Here is a 12886-nt window from a genome sequence, read left to right as displayed (position 1 = left end):
AAGAAAACCTCGTGACAAATTTTAAATTAAATTGCTTAAATTGTTAATGAGTTAATAACATACATACATATGTACGTAACGATGTGTATAAATATAAGTTGTTTTGAAAAAATAAACTATTTTTTGTTATGTGTAAGATTTTTCTGAGAAATATCAAAAATGCTTTTTATATTATAATAACTAATAAGAAATTGACAGAAGAGAAGATGTTACTATTTTTTGTATTTTTGAAGTTATTTATAAAATAAAACTTTTTTCAATCTTCTATTCAACTATTGATATTTTTTTACTTTTTGGGGTTTTCTATTTTTAAGTAATCATCGATTTTCATTCATTACCTAAACTTCAATAGTATATTCTGGAAAACTATAATTTTTAACTTAGGGGCCGGTTATAGCGATCAGGAAAAAAATTCAAATAGTTTTTTTTATGTGTTCATTCGATTTGAAACACATGGTATAGGTACCAAATCATTTTAAATGACTCAAAAAAATTTGATTGACAAGAAAATTTACAATGTAACACTTAATTTTTTGCTTAAATTGTATTTATTTGTGTTCCTGATGCAAAATCATTTTTCGTGCCAGCTGATTTCAAACAAAATGAAACAAATAGTTCCTTGGTTTCGTTTCATTTTTTTTTTTCTTGTTCCACTGCAAACGAAAATTTTTTTCGTCTGTTTTTCGGGACGACCGATATCAATAAATAGAAAAAAAATAAACTATTTTAACGGTACATCTCAAATATATGTATATGGTCTAACTGAGGAAAGTTTTCTAAAATACCTCAAAAAGCCCCCTTGAGATTTTTCTTGTTTTCTGATATTTCTGATATCTTTTGACTAAATTACAATGTCCACCATTTGGACATCTTTTTTTGAATTTGAAATTCTTAAAACAATTAAAACGGAACTTGCAAAAACTTGTTTATTTTGTATATTTTGTGAAAAAAAAGGTCAAAACCCATTTTGTTACTTACTAAAGCCACATACAATTTTTGTGTTTAAATAAAATAAATACAAAAGGTGCCTGATTAAATGTTTATGCATTATGTAATTGAAACCTTCTTTTATCTATATTTAAATATTTATCTTAAAATCGTTCCCACATATCGCTTTTAGGGTGTCCTTTTCTATCAAATCGTTGTTATTTTTTAATGATAATTCAGTCAAATACTTTAGTGAAGGAATGTTTTCAATCGAAGACAATTTGTTGTCATCCAGACAAATTTTCTGCAACAGAAAAAAAATGTTAAAATAAAATAAAAAAAAAAAAACAAATATTCAAAAGTTACCTTAGCAAATCGAAAAGAACCAAGTTTTGGAATGGAACGATTTGAAAGGCAATTTCCACTCAAATCAATGACATCAGCTATGCTCAAATATTGGTCATAATAAATTGATGTTAGTTTTAAACTTTTCAAACTAATCTCTTGAGGAATCTTTGTCGAATTTTGCCATTCTTCAAGACACTTCTCGGTATTCCATTTGGATGCTAGATCTTCGTAGTATCCCTTACGCATACTATCGATGGTTTGTAATTTTCCTAAATATTCTATTGACTTTTCATGATATTTGCTACGGTCAATGGCTCTCATAAGAAGTGCAGTGGTCAAAAGGGTCCCTGGAATCAAGGAAAAATTCATTAAAATAACATAAATTTCTTCATAAATTTGATTTGATTACATTTGCTGTCAGGTTCAAGATCCAATAATTGTTTGCATGATTCAAGTTGATTTTTCAATTCATCAATTATTGCTGCACCAAATTCATACTCAAATCTGGGACATTTAATAGCAAAGAATCCATCGATGCAGCGATTTAATTGCAATGAGCATTCTTTGTTTTCCAAATTGCATTTTATAGACATGTTGTTCTCTGCTGGGATGGAAAAGTCACCCTCAGCAAACCAAGTGCTATCAGCTAAAGCTCCATTTGCTGATTTCCATTCTATAGACACTTGAAGATTCGGATTTATGTCAAATTGAAAATCACTGGATGTGATGGGTTTGGTAAAAGCAATCACAGCTTGGTTCTTGTTAATGCGGAATGCAGCAATGTCCAATTCAGGACGGGAATAACCTTAAAAAAAAAAACATTTCAATGTTAAATTGAAATTCTAAAAAATTAGAATCTTAAGTTTTAATATTGGGGGCTTAGATAATGTAGATGTAATGTAGAAGTAATAGATTTTATAAATTTAATTAAAGTTTATGAAATAATAATATAAGGTTTCATTAGAGAATATTATAATATGGAGAGCTTGTCTAAATTTTATCCGACATTTTGCTATTGGGGATTTCAATGCGCGAACATGAGTGTTCAAGAAAGAGAAAGTAAGCTACTGGGTAAGATGATGGGAATACATTAGTAGACTTCACATTTAAAGGATCGCAAGGTACGAGTAACATCGACTTGAACTTGGAGATTCAAAACTAAAAAAATAGAACTAGTGCAAATAATCAAATATAGGCAATAGGCATAATTATAGATAGCAAATAAAAGTTTATTATGCATATTGATATTGACTATTTAGTCAAAAAAATATAAAAAAATGGATTTTTCAACAGAATAAGAAACGAATTTACAAATTAAAATTATTTCGAATTTTTTATGTTTTATGAAGTTTCTTAATTTTTTTTTAGTATTTTGGCATCGCTGATTTGCAATAAGCTCTCAGGTTTTTTTTTCTAGCATCTTTAGTTTGGGTGATACAGGTACTAGGACAATGCTTAAAAAGTAGCAAAAAATCGATTATTTAGAAATTAGAACAAAAATATCTCAAAAACACGAGCTGATGGAAAAATTCTGATTTCGGATTAAAAATAAGTACATACATTCAAAACATCTAAAAAAGTATTAATTTGTTTCTAAAACAAAACCACTGTAACCTAAGGACATCCTTATAAAGTATAAAGCAAAAAATCAATTATTGAGATCTTATAACGGGAATATCTTGAAAACGCGAGCTGAAAGAAAAATTATGTATTGAAAAATCGGATTTGAATAAAACACACCAAACCAAAAATCTCTATAAAAGTATTGTTTCCTTACTTAAGCTAGTTAAATGCTTAAAAAGTAACAAAAAATGTATATTTGAGATTTTTCAAGAGGAAGATCTCGATAACGTGAGCTGATAGAAATTTTTTGACCTCAGATTCCAGTTAAGCGCCCTAAAAACATTCGGAAAAAATCATCAAACTTAGTAATACAAAATCCTTGTTGCCCAGTGTTACCTGAAACGTGTGCATTATAAAACCTCACTTCGAGTATTGTTCGTCAATTTTGTATCTTTATAATAAAACTTAACTGTTAAAAATACAACGGTTACAAAACAAATTTATGTTTTACTTTTATAAGAAAAATGCTTGAGACACTTTAATGGATGAATGTAAAACAATGAATTTTTGGTTAAAAAATACTATTCTTCAGGACTAAAGTATTAAAATAATTCTTAAAAATGATAATACATGTGTATATTTTCCTAATAAATACTTATGTTAGAGAAACAACAACTTATGAGTAGAAAAACAACAGAGTAGTTGCGGAGTAAGAGCCCCCGCACACTACAGACTTTCTATCGGCCGATAGTTTAGTCGGGTTGGGCTCCTAGTGTGCGCACAGGTAGCCGACTAAACAATCGGGTCGCTAGGAAATATTTTAGTTTGAAGGCAATTGTGTAGCAAAACAAACTTTTTTTTCGATCAAACAAACTTTTTGATCGGCCGATACTTAATCGCTGTAGTGTGCGCACTCTCATACATTTTCATTCTGATTAAGAGACCGACTAAACTGTCGGCCGATAGAAAGTTTGTAGTGTGCGGGGGCTCTAACGTGCTGTGCGAAATTTGAATTTAAGTCCATTTAGAGAGAGATAAGCCCTTCACAATTTGATCTCCGATTTAAATTATTGTCTCTATCTAAAATATCTAGCATTTCTAAAACTATTTTTTTTTTATTATAATGCTTTTCTGTCTGCAAAATATCTATCTGTTATAATCTGGCCTATGTCCCTTTTCTATACAACGTGGAGCTAGAGTTCGTTTTTAGTATTCTATCTATGACCAGCTATATGATTTTTTAGCTTTTGCATAGAAGTACCTACATAAACAGATGAACAATTTTTTGTTCCATCAACTAAAGATTTTATTTTATAAACTATATTTGATTTATCTTTTTTTTTTTTTAAATTCACCTTTTAAATTCGAAAAAAATGAATTTCTCAAAATATTTACTAGTTTAAAAACTAAACGAACACTATCTTTGTTTCTAATAGGAGCATCTAAAAGTCGATTCGAAAGATTAGGAATGTATAAACAGTTTCTGTAGGAAAACTGCGTTCTATTAGTAACTAAATTTGGTTGCACCAATAAGTTGAAATATTGGTTCAATAACTATTTTTTATTATACTCATGGGAAAAGAATTTGAAAGCAGAGTATCCATGATTTTACTAATGTTATTCCGACGAAAGGCAATGTCACTGATATCTAATACTCTGCTAATAAAATTTTTGGCTGTATTAAAAAATTATTTTGTTTTGGCTGTTGGGAATTATAACACTGTGCTACAAAATAAAAAAAAAAAAATACACCCGAGAAATGACATAGTGTAGGCTGTTTGTATGGTCGAATAATGCATAAAAATATTTTTGTTATATTTTTGGAACCCTCCATTTTTTTATTATTTACAAAAACCATTTTTACAGACCTTACGATGTAATCTATCAATATTTCAGTCATTTTTCTAACAACTCTCAATATGTTATATGTTTTTGGAAAGAGGATTTCCAGACCTTTTGAATGATGTATAGAAGTCTATTGTTTAAGCAAATTAAGTGTAGGTTTTTATCCCACAAATCTTGAAAAAGTGATTTTTTTTCCCAATTTTTTCAACTTTACCCAATTTTTTTTGCAAAATAAAACAAACAAAAAAATGAAATAAGGTTATATTCTGAAAGAATATACATTTAGGCACAAATTGGCGTATTTTTTTTATTGAATTTGACCAAAACTGCGGAATCTATGCTATTTTTTCGTAAATAGAAAATGTGGCTTTTCATTATGTGAATTGCAAGGTGCACAATAGGGTGTTCGTTATTTTAAAATAATAAGAATTTCTATGCTCCTAGGATCTTATATGGTTGGAAATAAACTAAAAAAAATATTCCCCAAGTTTCAAGTCTCTAACTTAATTCTAATTTGTGCCGCCAAGCGGTTGAAGTTTCTTATGGGAATAACATGGGGTTTCTTGGACCTTGTTCCATCAATTTTAAATTCCAGCCAAACCATTCGTTCAAAAAATTTAAAACTTTACAGACTCAAATTTAATAAGTGTAGCTATCATGTGAAAATTTTTCAGATTTTTAATTGTTATAATTTTAGAGATTTAGCTTGGTAAAAAAAGTCATTTTTTCAGACTTTTTCAAAAATCGCTTTTTACACGTTTAATGCCAAAGATTTAAAAAACTTACATTTTTAATTACAAATAGGCATAGCATGTATATTTAAAATGCAAATTCACTTCATAGTTATATAAAAAATTTGTTGTGTATTTATTCTTTAAGTCACATCGATATTCAAAAAACGTGTTTCCGATTTAAGAAAAAGTACTGTAGGAAATAAATAAAAAACTAGTTAGTTATAAAACTTTGAATTAAATATAAATTTTAAATATACCTACTACGCTAATTTTTGAATAAAAATGTATGTTTTTTAATTTTTTGACATTAAACGGGTAAAAAGCGATTTTTGAAAAAGTCTGAAAAAATGACTTTATTTACCAAGCTAAATCTCTAAAATTATAATAATTAAAAATCTGAAAAATTTTCACATGATAACTACACTTATTAAATTTGAGTCTGTAAAGTTTCAAATTTTTTGAACGAATGGTTTGGCTAGAATTTAAAATTGATGGAACAAGGTCCAAGAAACCCCATGTTATTCCCATAAGAAACTTAAACAGCTTGGCGGCACAAATTAGAATTAAGTTAGAGACTTGAAACTTGGGGAATACTTTTTTTAGTTTATTTCCAACCATATAAGATCCTAGGAGCATAGAAATTCTTATTATTTTAAAATAACGAACACCCTATTGTGCACCTTGCAATTCACATCATGAAAAGCCACATTTTCTATTTACGAAAAAATAGCATAGATTCCGCAGTTTTGGTCAAATTCAATAAAAAAAATACGCCAATTTGTGCCTAAATGTATATTCTTTCAGAATATAACCTTACTTTATTTTTTTGTTTGTTTTATTTTGCGAAAAAAATTGAGTAAAGTTGAAAAAATTGGGAAAAAAATCACTTTTTCAAGATTTGTGGGATAAAAACCTACACTTAATTTGTTTAAACAATAGACTTCTATACATCATTCAAAAGGTCTGGAAATCCTCTTTCCAAAAACATATAACATATTGAGAGTTGTTAGAAAAATGACTGAAAGATTGATAGATTACATCGTAAGGTCTGTAAAAATGGTTTTTTGTAAATAAAAAAAAAATGGAGGGTTCCAAAAATATAACAAAAATATTTTTATGCATTATTCGACCATACGAACAGCCTGCACTATGTTATTTCTCGGGTGTATTTTCAGTGTCGCACCGTGTAATTAATAAGTCGACCTGTAGATGTTGCTTTCTTATACCAATCAAATATTAAATTGAGCACGTCAAGGTATGATAGTTTTCCATTATTTTCATATTCAACTGTAAACTGAATTTTTGGATGTTGAACTTTTAATTGAGCGATACAAAAAATTTATAACAACAAACCTATTGAGAACCTCAACAAGGATTTTGAGATAAGTATTTATTATATTTTATTATTATTATTATATTATATATTATTATTTTTTGAATTATATTAATATTTAAGTCCTCAAGAAGAGTGTAACCACACTTTGAACTTCGACGCAAAAAAAGTAAATAATCAAAAACAACCTATCCCGGTGACCATCTGTCCTGGTTTACCCGGGACTGTCCCGTATTTCTTTAGCTTGTCCCGGGTTTTTATTTAAGAAACCCGGAACGTATAAATGTCCCGTATTTTGTATATTGTCCCGTAATTCAGCCATATTTCCACATTCTATGATTTTTGTATTCAAAATTTTATATACTTTGTACGGCAAACAAGAAAACAGTGGTTGGAAAATATAAGTTTTTCTAATTTTTCGAATTAAAGCATTTGTTTAAAAAAAAATTTCGTCAATTATTTAGTTCTAGCTTGTGTTTGTCAAGTTGAAAAGCTACGCCAGAAAAAGTATTTTTTCGGGTTCGAAAGAACCCAGATAAATTTCAAAAATTTTAAGGTCATACTAAAAGTAGAATTAAATATTACAAAATTTCAAAATTGTTTAAATATAAAATTAAAATGTTAAAAAATGCTTTTTGATGACCTATTAGGTATAAGTCCTTTTCTTGATTTCTGACTTTTTTTATTTGTCCCGGATTTTGTTCCTAGGAATATATATCTTATATATAAAAAAGAGTTCGTTAACTGTGTGTGGCCGATAAACTCGCGTTTGGCTGGTCCGATTTTGGTAATTTTTTTTTGTTTGAAAGGTATTAATGTGTAGATGGTTTGTATAAAAAAAAATTAATACCTTTTCTCCCATTTTTACATAGCTGTCAATTTGTACGAGTGATGAAACAGTCTCGCTTTTTAAAAAATTTAACTTATCTTAATTTGTAAACAAATTAATTCAGACAGGATTTTGTTTTTTGGTTAGATCAATACCTCATATTTTCAACAATGGGCTTTGTGCTTTATTTATGGTTAAAGCGAACGTAAGATGAACACAAAATCAAAAAAGCAAGTCTGACGGAATCATTTAAATTCGATGAAGCAAAACATCTTTGTCTTTGAATTTTCCACAAAAAATGGTCTTCAATTAGAGCTGCCATTAAATTCCTTACGGGAAAACTGGTATTATTACAAAGTTTTAGGTAGGTTGATATTTCGGAGCAATATAATTGGTGCTCCTATTGCGGAGTTCCTGGTTAATCGAAGGAATTCAATAACTCCGTCGGGTAATTAACTACATCATTTTCACTTCTAATTGTGTCAACTGATTTGTGAAGGCTGATATATTGGCAGATACATTATACCAGAAGAAGCACGATCCAGTGCTTTTTATTTTTAAGATGTTTTCCCAGTACCAAAAGTTAAGAATTAAAGAAGGTATGGTCATTCAGTGTTTAGGTTTGTGTTTTTCATATGCACCTGGTTTCTGATGGTACGGGGAAAACATCTTAAAAAATAAAAAGCACTGGATCTGGCTTCTTCTGGTATAAAGTATCTATATATCAGCGGCAGAATTTTCTAATTAGGGTTATTGGACAACACAATAATGCCACTTGATTCTGAAGGCCAAACTACAATACGAACGAATTTTTTTTGAAATGCAAGTTCGAGGAATGATTTGATTCAAACTGAGTGTCCAAACATAAAAATTACAAAAATCACGGTTCGTTAAATGAATAAGCAATAAAAGCAAAAAGTTTCTAAAAATCATAGTAAACTTTAGCACGATGCGATAGTCCAGTAATTTTAGGCATTTTTAACCCCAATCTGCGGAAAAATTCCTACTGGGCTGAATTTGGGTATACACCTTCGTTACGACGACGTTGTAATGAAGATGTGAAAAATCGACATTGATATCGTGCCGGCGTTATAAAGGTCAAAAGGTCACGAAAATCAGTTTTTCGCATATATCTCGCGACGTGTTGCTCAAAGGTCAAGAGGGGTCTGTAGTAAAATTATTTGTCATAAAATTATCTACAAATATTGCCTTATGCATTTTTCTGTAAAATCAACCGTTTCCGAAATAGACGCTACCATTTTTTGTGGAAAATTTAAAGACAAAGATGTTAAATGATTCCGTCAGACTTGCTTTTTTTATTTTGTGTTCATCTTACGTTCGCTTAAACCATAAATAAAGCGCAAAGTCCATTGTTGAAAATATGAGGTATTGATCTAACCAAAAAACATTAGAATAAATTTAGAAATGTTCACTGCAATGAATATAAATTCACTTTCCGGTTTGAATATATTTTCACACAGGTTAAATTTTATTTATAAATGAATCATTATTTTCAAAACATGATAAGTCCATGATTTTAAATTTTGCAGGAGAAGAAAAAAACGTTCTATTTTCTTTTGATGTGTGTAGAAAAATTTATAAAAAATATGTTTTGTAGAACTTTTGCCTAGGTACAAAATACCGTTTCGTTTTTAATTTGGAGCGATAGTTCAAAAGATAAAAAATAAAAACGCTTTTGGACTTATCATACTTTGAAAATATACGGATGTGAAATTACTTTTAAAATGGGTACACAATTTTGCTTTCATCTCCAATCTATCACAAAATTGTATTTGAGATTAAAATATAATGTATAATATACTACATATAGATACTACATTATTTTGAAGATAGACGTGGTTATCCCTAAAGTAACAATTTAGTCAAAAAAACGAATTTTGAAAAAAAGTGGACTTATCATGTTTTGAAAATAAATGATTCAAATGCACTCAGCGAAGCGGGTGGGGTAAGCTAGTAACTTATAGAATTTAAGTTTATTATTGTAAATTGGAATTTTAATGTGTGTTTTGCTAAATAAACTAAACTAATTCAAATGGTCTAAAACCTATACATACCTAAAAGCCACCGTTGATAAAACCACGCACTGCTATCATTTGGATCGGTAAATGCAGCCGTCAATACCATCTCCAGTTCATGTTTTAGCTTTTCTTCCGAAATCGGTCTCCGCGAGTCAGTCTCGTGTGGATAAACAATTGGTAAAAGATTGCTACGATAATGCCACGATGAATAATTTGAAAAATTATTGCGAATCTTTTCTGTGCAAAAGTCCAGCTCTTTGGCAGGTTCAATACCAGCTTTGTTCACAACAAACCGACGATAATCCCAGGTATGAACTAGAAAAAATAAAGTTCTCAAATGATGATGATTGCTCTCAACTTGGTTACAAAAGAAAACTTACAATTTCTTTCATCTAATTTCAAGTACTTATTGCATAGAGCAACTTCTCGATCCATATTTGGTTTGGGGCAGTTTTCAAGAATCCAACAACGATGGTGCCATGCGCCATATGACTTTGGATTGGCAAGAAGGCATTGTTCGGCAAAGCTAAGATCTTTATCGAATACAATTTGCTTAGCTCTAAAGGGAAATTATTATCGATATCAATAAAAAACAAAGAAATAAATAAATCCTCCCCCTTAAACAAAAAAGTTGAATGACTCACTCTTCATCTAAGTTTTCACTGAGTTTTAGAATACATTCCTTGCGAATATTCCACAATGTATATACATCAGGATTCCTTGCCAATATTTGACCACAAATTATTAACATTTCCTCATCCAATTCATTGTTAGAACGTTTTGATTGAATTTTTGCCATTCCAGCTCGATATGCTTTGACTTTGAGTTCTTGTTCTTTTTTTTTGCGAGCAGCCTCTTCGGCTGATGTGCGTACTTTAAGGCGACCATGCTGAGTTAAGAAAATATTTGAAAAAAAATTTAGTTATTTTGTTCAATATATTTCTTAATATTATTTACCATTTTTGTATATTTCTTTTTAGCAACAAAGACGATGAAGAAATTTTTGGCAGTTTTGTAGAAAAATTTTTATGAAATGTCAAATGTGTCATCCATCGAATCAATCAGCTGATTTTAAGCGTAGTTTTCTGTATTTTGAGCTTAGCGAAATGTAAGGCAATATAAAAATTCTGTTAAAAGGGTGTTTTGCAATTATCTGAATCAAGGCTTAACTACATACACCACTTTTTGAAAAAGTACAAAAGTGAAAATATTTTTTTTCTTGCTAGCGCAATTGTTTTGTGAAAAAGAGTATACAAATTGTTTTTTAGACCAAAAAATAAGCTTTCTGCATCATAAGTTTTAATTTTCCAGCCCGAAAAACTACACAAAAATGCATTTGAAAATTTTCACTTTTGTACTTTTTCACTTTTTGAGCCAATGTAGTTATACCTTCAGGGTTGTAAAAATATTTATTGCAAATAAAAAAAATTTGCATTAAAAAAAAATATTTATGAAAAATATTTTTATTGCAAATAAAAATTTTCTGCATTTAAAAAAAAAAAAATTCAATGCAAAATGTGTGCATTAAAAATTTTTTTTTTGGTTCAATGCTATAGTTGCAATAACTAATATATACCCCGTTTGTATGGCGATTTGAATCGGAATTGAATCAGGATTAAGGTCTATATATACCTGAATCGAATTGAATCCGGATTTGTCGATCCGATCCGACTCGGGGAGCTGAATCGAATCGAAAATATGCATATATACCGAATAAATTGAATACTCGAAATATAATTTATGGTGGAAATTGTGTGTGATTGTCTTCTTATTTGCAAATTCACTGTATGTATGTCTAATGATATCTAGTTTTACTTGCACTTTGTTTTTGGTTAGATTTTTCTATTTTACTGCAAATATATTAAAAAGAAAAATTGTGTTTTCGATTCTATTTCAATTCGATTCCTCGATCTGGTACTTCCATATACCTGGATCGAAATTTCGATTCAGTTTCAATTCGATCTTTAAATCGGTCATACAAACGGGGTAATAGGTACCTAATAATAATAATAATGGCTGTGTTCCTTTGGGCTCAGCAAAGTACTTTTTAGTACTTCTGAATCCATTCAAAAACATTTTTTCTATAGAAGAAATGGAGTTGAATACAACCAGAAGTACTTAGCAGTAGATACTTTAGGCCAAAGGAACACAGCTAATAGTCAAAATTGTAAGAAATTCGACAAATATTAAAAAAAAATATTTAATGCACACATGCGTTGAATTTTTTGTTTGCAGTAAATATTTTTTTCAATGCAAAATATTTTTATTTGCAATACAAATTTTATTATTAGTTGCAGTAAATATTTTTTTTTCAATGCAAATATTTTTCAGTTATACCTACAATAAATATTTTTTTTTCAATGGAAATTTTTTTTTAATTGCAATAAATATTTTTTTTAAAATTTGCAATGGAGAGCAAATAATGCATTAATATAAAATGATTTTTTACAACCCTGATCTGAATACAGTACATCAGTGCACTTATGATGTTCATATATGGGTGACCCAGCAGTTTGTACCACCCCCAAATTTTTTTTTTTGCTCATTCGATAGAGAATTAGGTGAATATCAAAACCCTGATTTTGTGCACTCATGAAATTCACCTTTCGGGTGCCATCTTGGATTTTAGATTTTATTAAATATCTTGACTTCTGTTCATCCAGGTTAAGGTTGGTTCCTTGGTTATACAAAAACCGTTAACAATTAAATTTCGCGTCAGACGAACAGACGCACGGACGGAATTGCGAGACCCACTTTTTCGGACCCTCTCGGATTGAAAGTGGGTGAGAATCTTGGATTTAGGGTAGATGAACCCAAATCTGTGATTTAGCGAAGCTAAATCTTAGCTAAATCTCGAATTTAGGGTAGGTGGAAACGTAGTATAATGTTGGTTTTGATCAAAACCTCAAATTTTTTTTGACACGAAACCAATACTAAGTGCCTGGCTACACAGTGTTGTACACAGTGTTGTACCTACCCAATCACGTTCCAATTCACATTTTCTAGGAACAAAGAGAGGAAAATCCTCACCCCTCTTACCTACAAACTGACTGGTAGGCAATCGAAAAATCACCTGTAGCCCGGCACTAAAAGAGCAAGTAGAAATGTGAGTTTTTTTTATAAATAGTTAATTTTAAACGGTTTTTAGCGGTTTAAATTTTTTTTTTGGTTTTCAGATATAAGTTCACCAGTGCATTTAGGTGAAAAAAATATATATTTTTTTGGGGTTTTCGGAAAAAATCCTTGCAAAAAAAAATACATTTTCAAA

At 29.7% G+C, this 12886-nt stretch overlaps 1 protein-coding gene across 1 annotated transcript; it reads right to left on the bottom strand.

Annotated features, from left to right (window-relative positions):
- Positions 1–940: 940 nt before the first annotated feature.
- LOC129906009 (geranylgeranyl transferase type-2 subunit alpha) lies at positions 941–10635 on the bottom strand. Its single transcript, XM_055981634.1, has 7 exons — positions 10576–10635; positions 10263–10507; positions 9999–10177; positions 9655–9933; positions 1685–2080; positions 1294–1622; positions 941–1231 (listed from the first exon to the last, which is right to left on the bottom strand). The coding sequence occupies exons 1-7, from the start codon at positions 10576–10578 to the stop codon at positions 1079–1081; spliced, it is 1584 nt and encodes a 527-aa protein (XP_055837609.1). The 5' UTR covers positions 10579–10635; the 3' UTR covers positions 941–1078.
- Between the last annotated feature and the right edge of the window lie 2251 nt (positions 10636–12886).

Source organism: Episyrphus balteatus, chromosome 1, assembly GCF_945859705.1.
Source record: "Episyrphus balteatus chromosome 1, idEpiBalt1.1, whole genome shotgun sequence".
Taxonomy (NCBI): domain Eukaryota; kingdom Metazoa; phylum Arthropoda; class Insecta; order Diptera; family Syrphidae; genus Episyrphus; species Episyrphus balteatus.
Note: the sequence above shows the minus strand (reverse complement) of the source record. Positions and strands in the feature narration are given on the sequence as shown.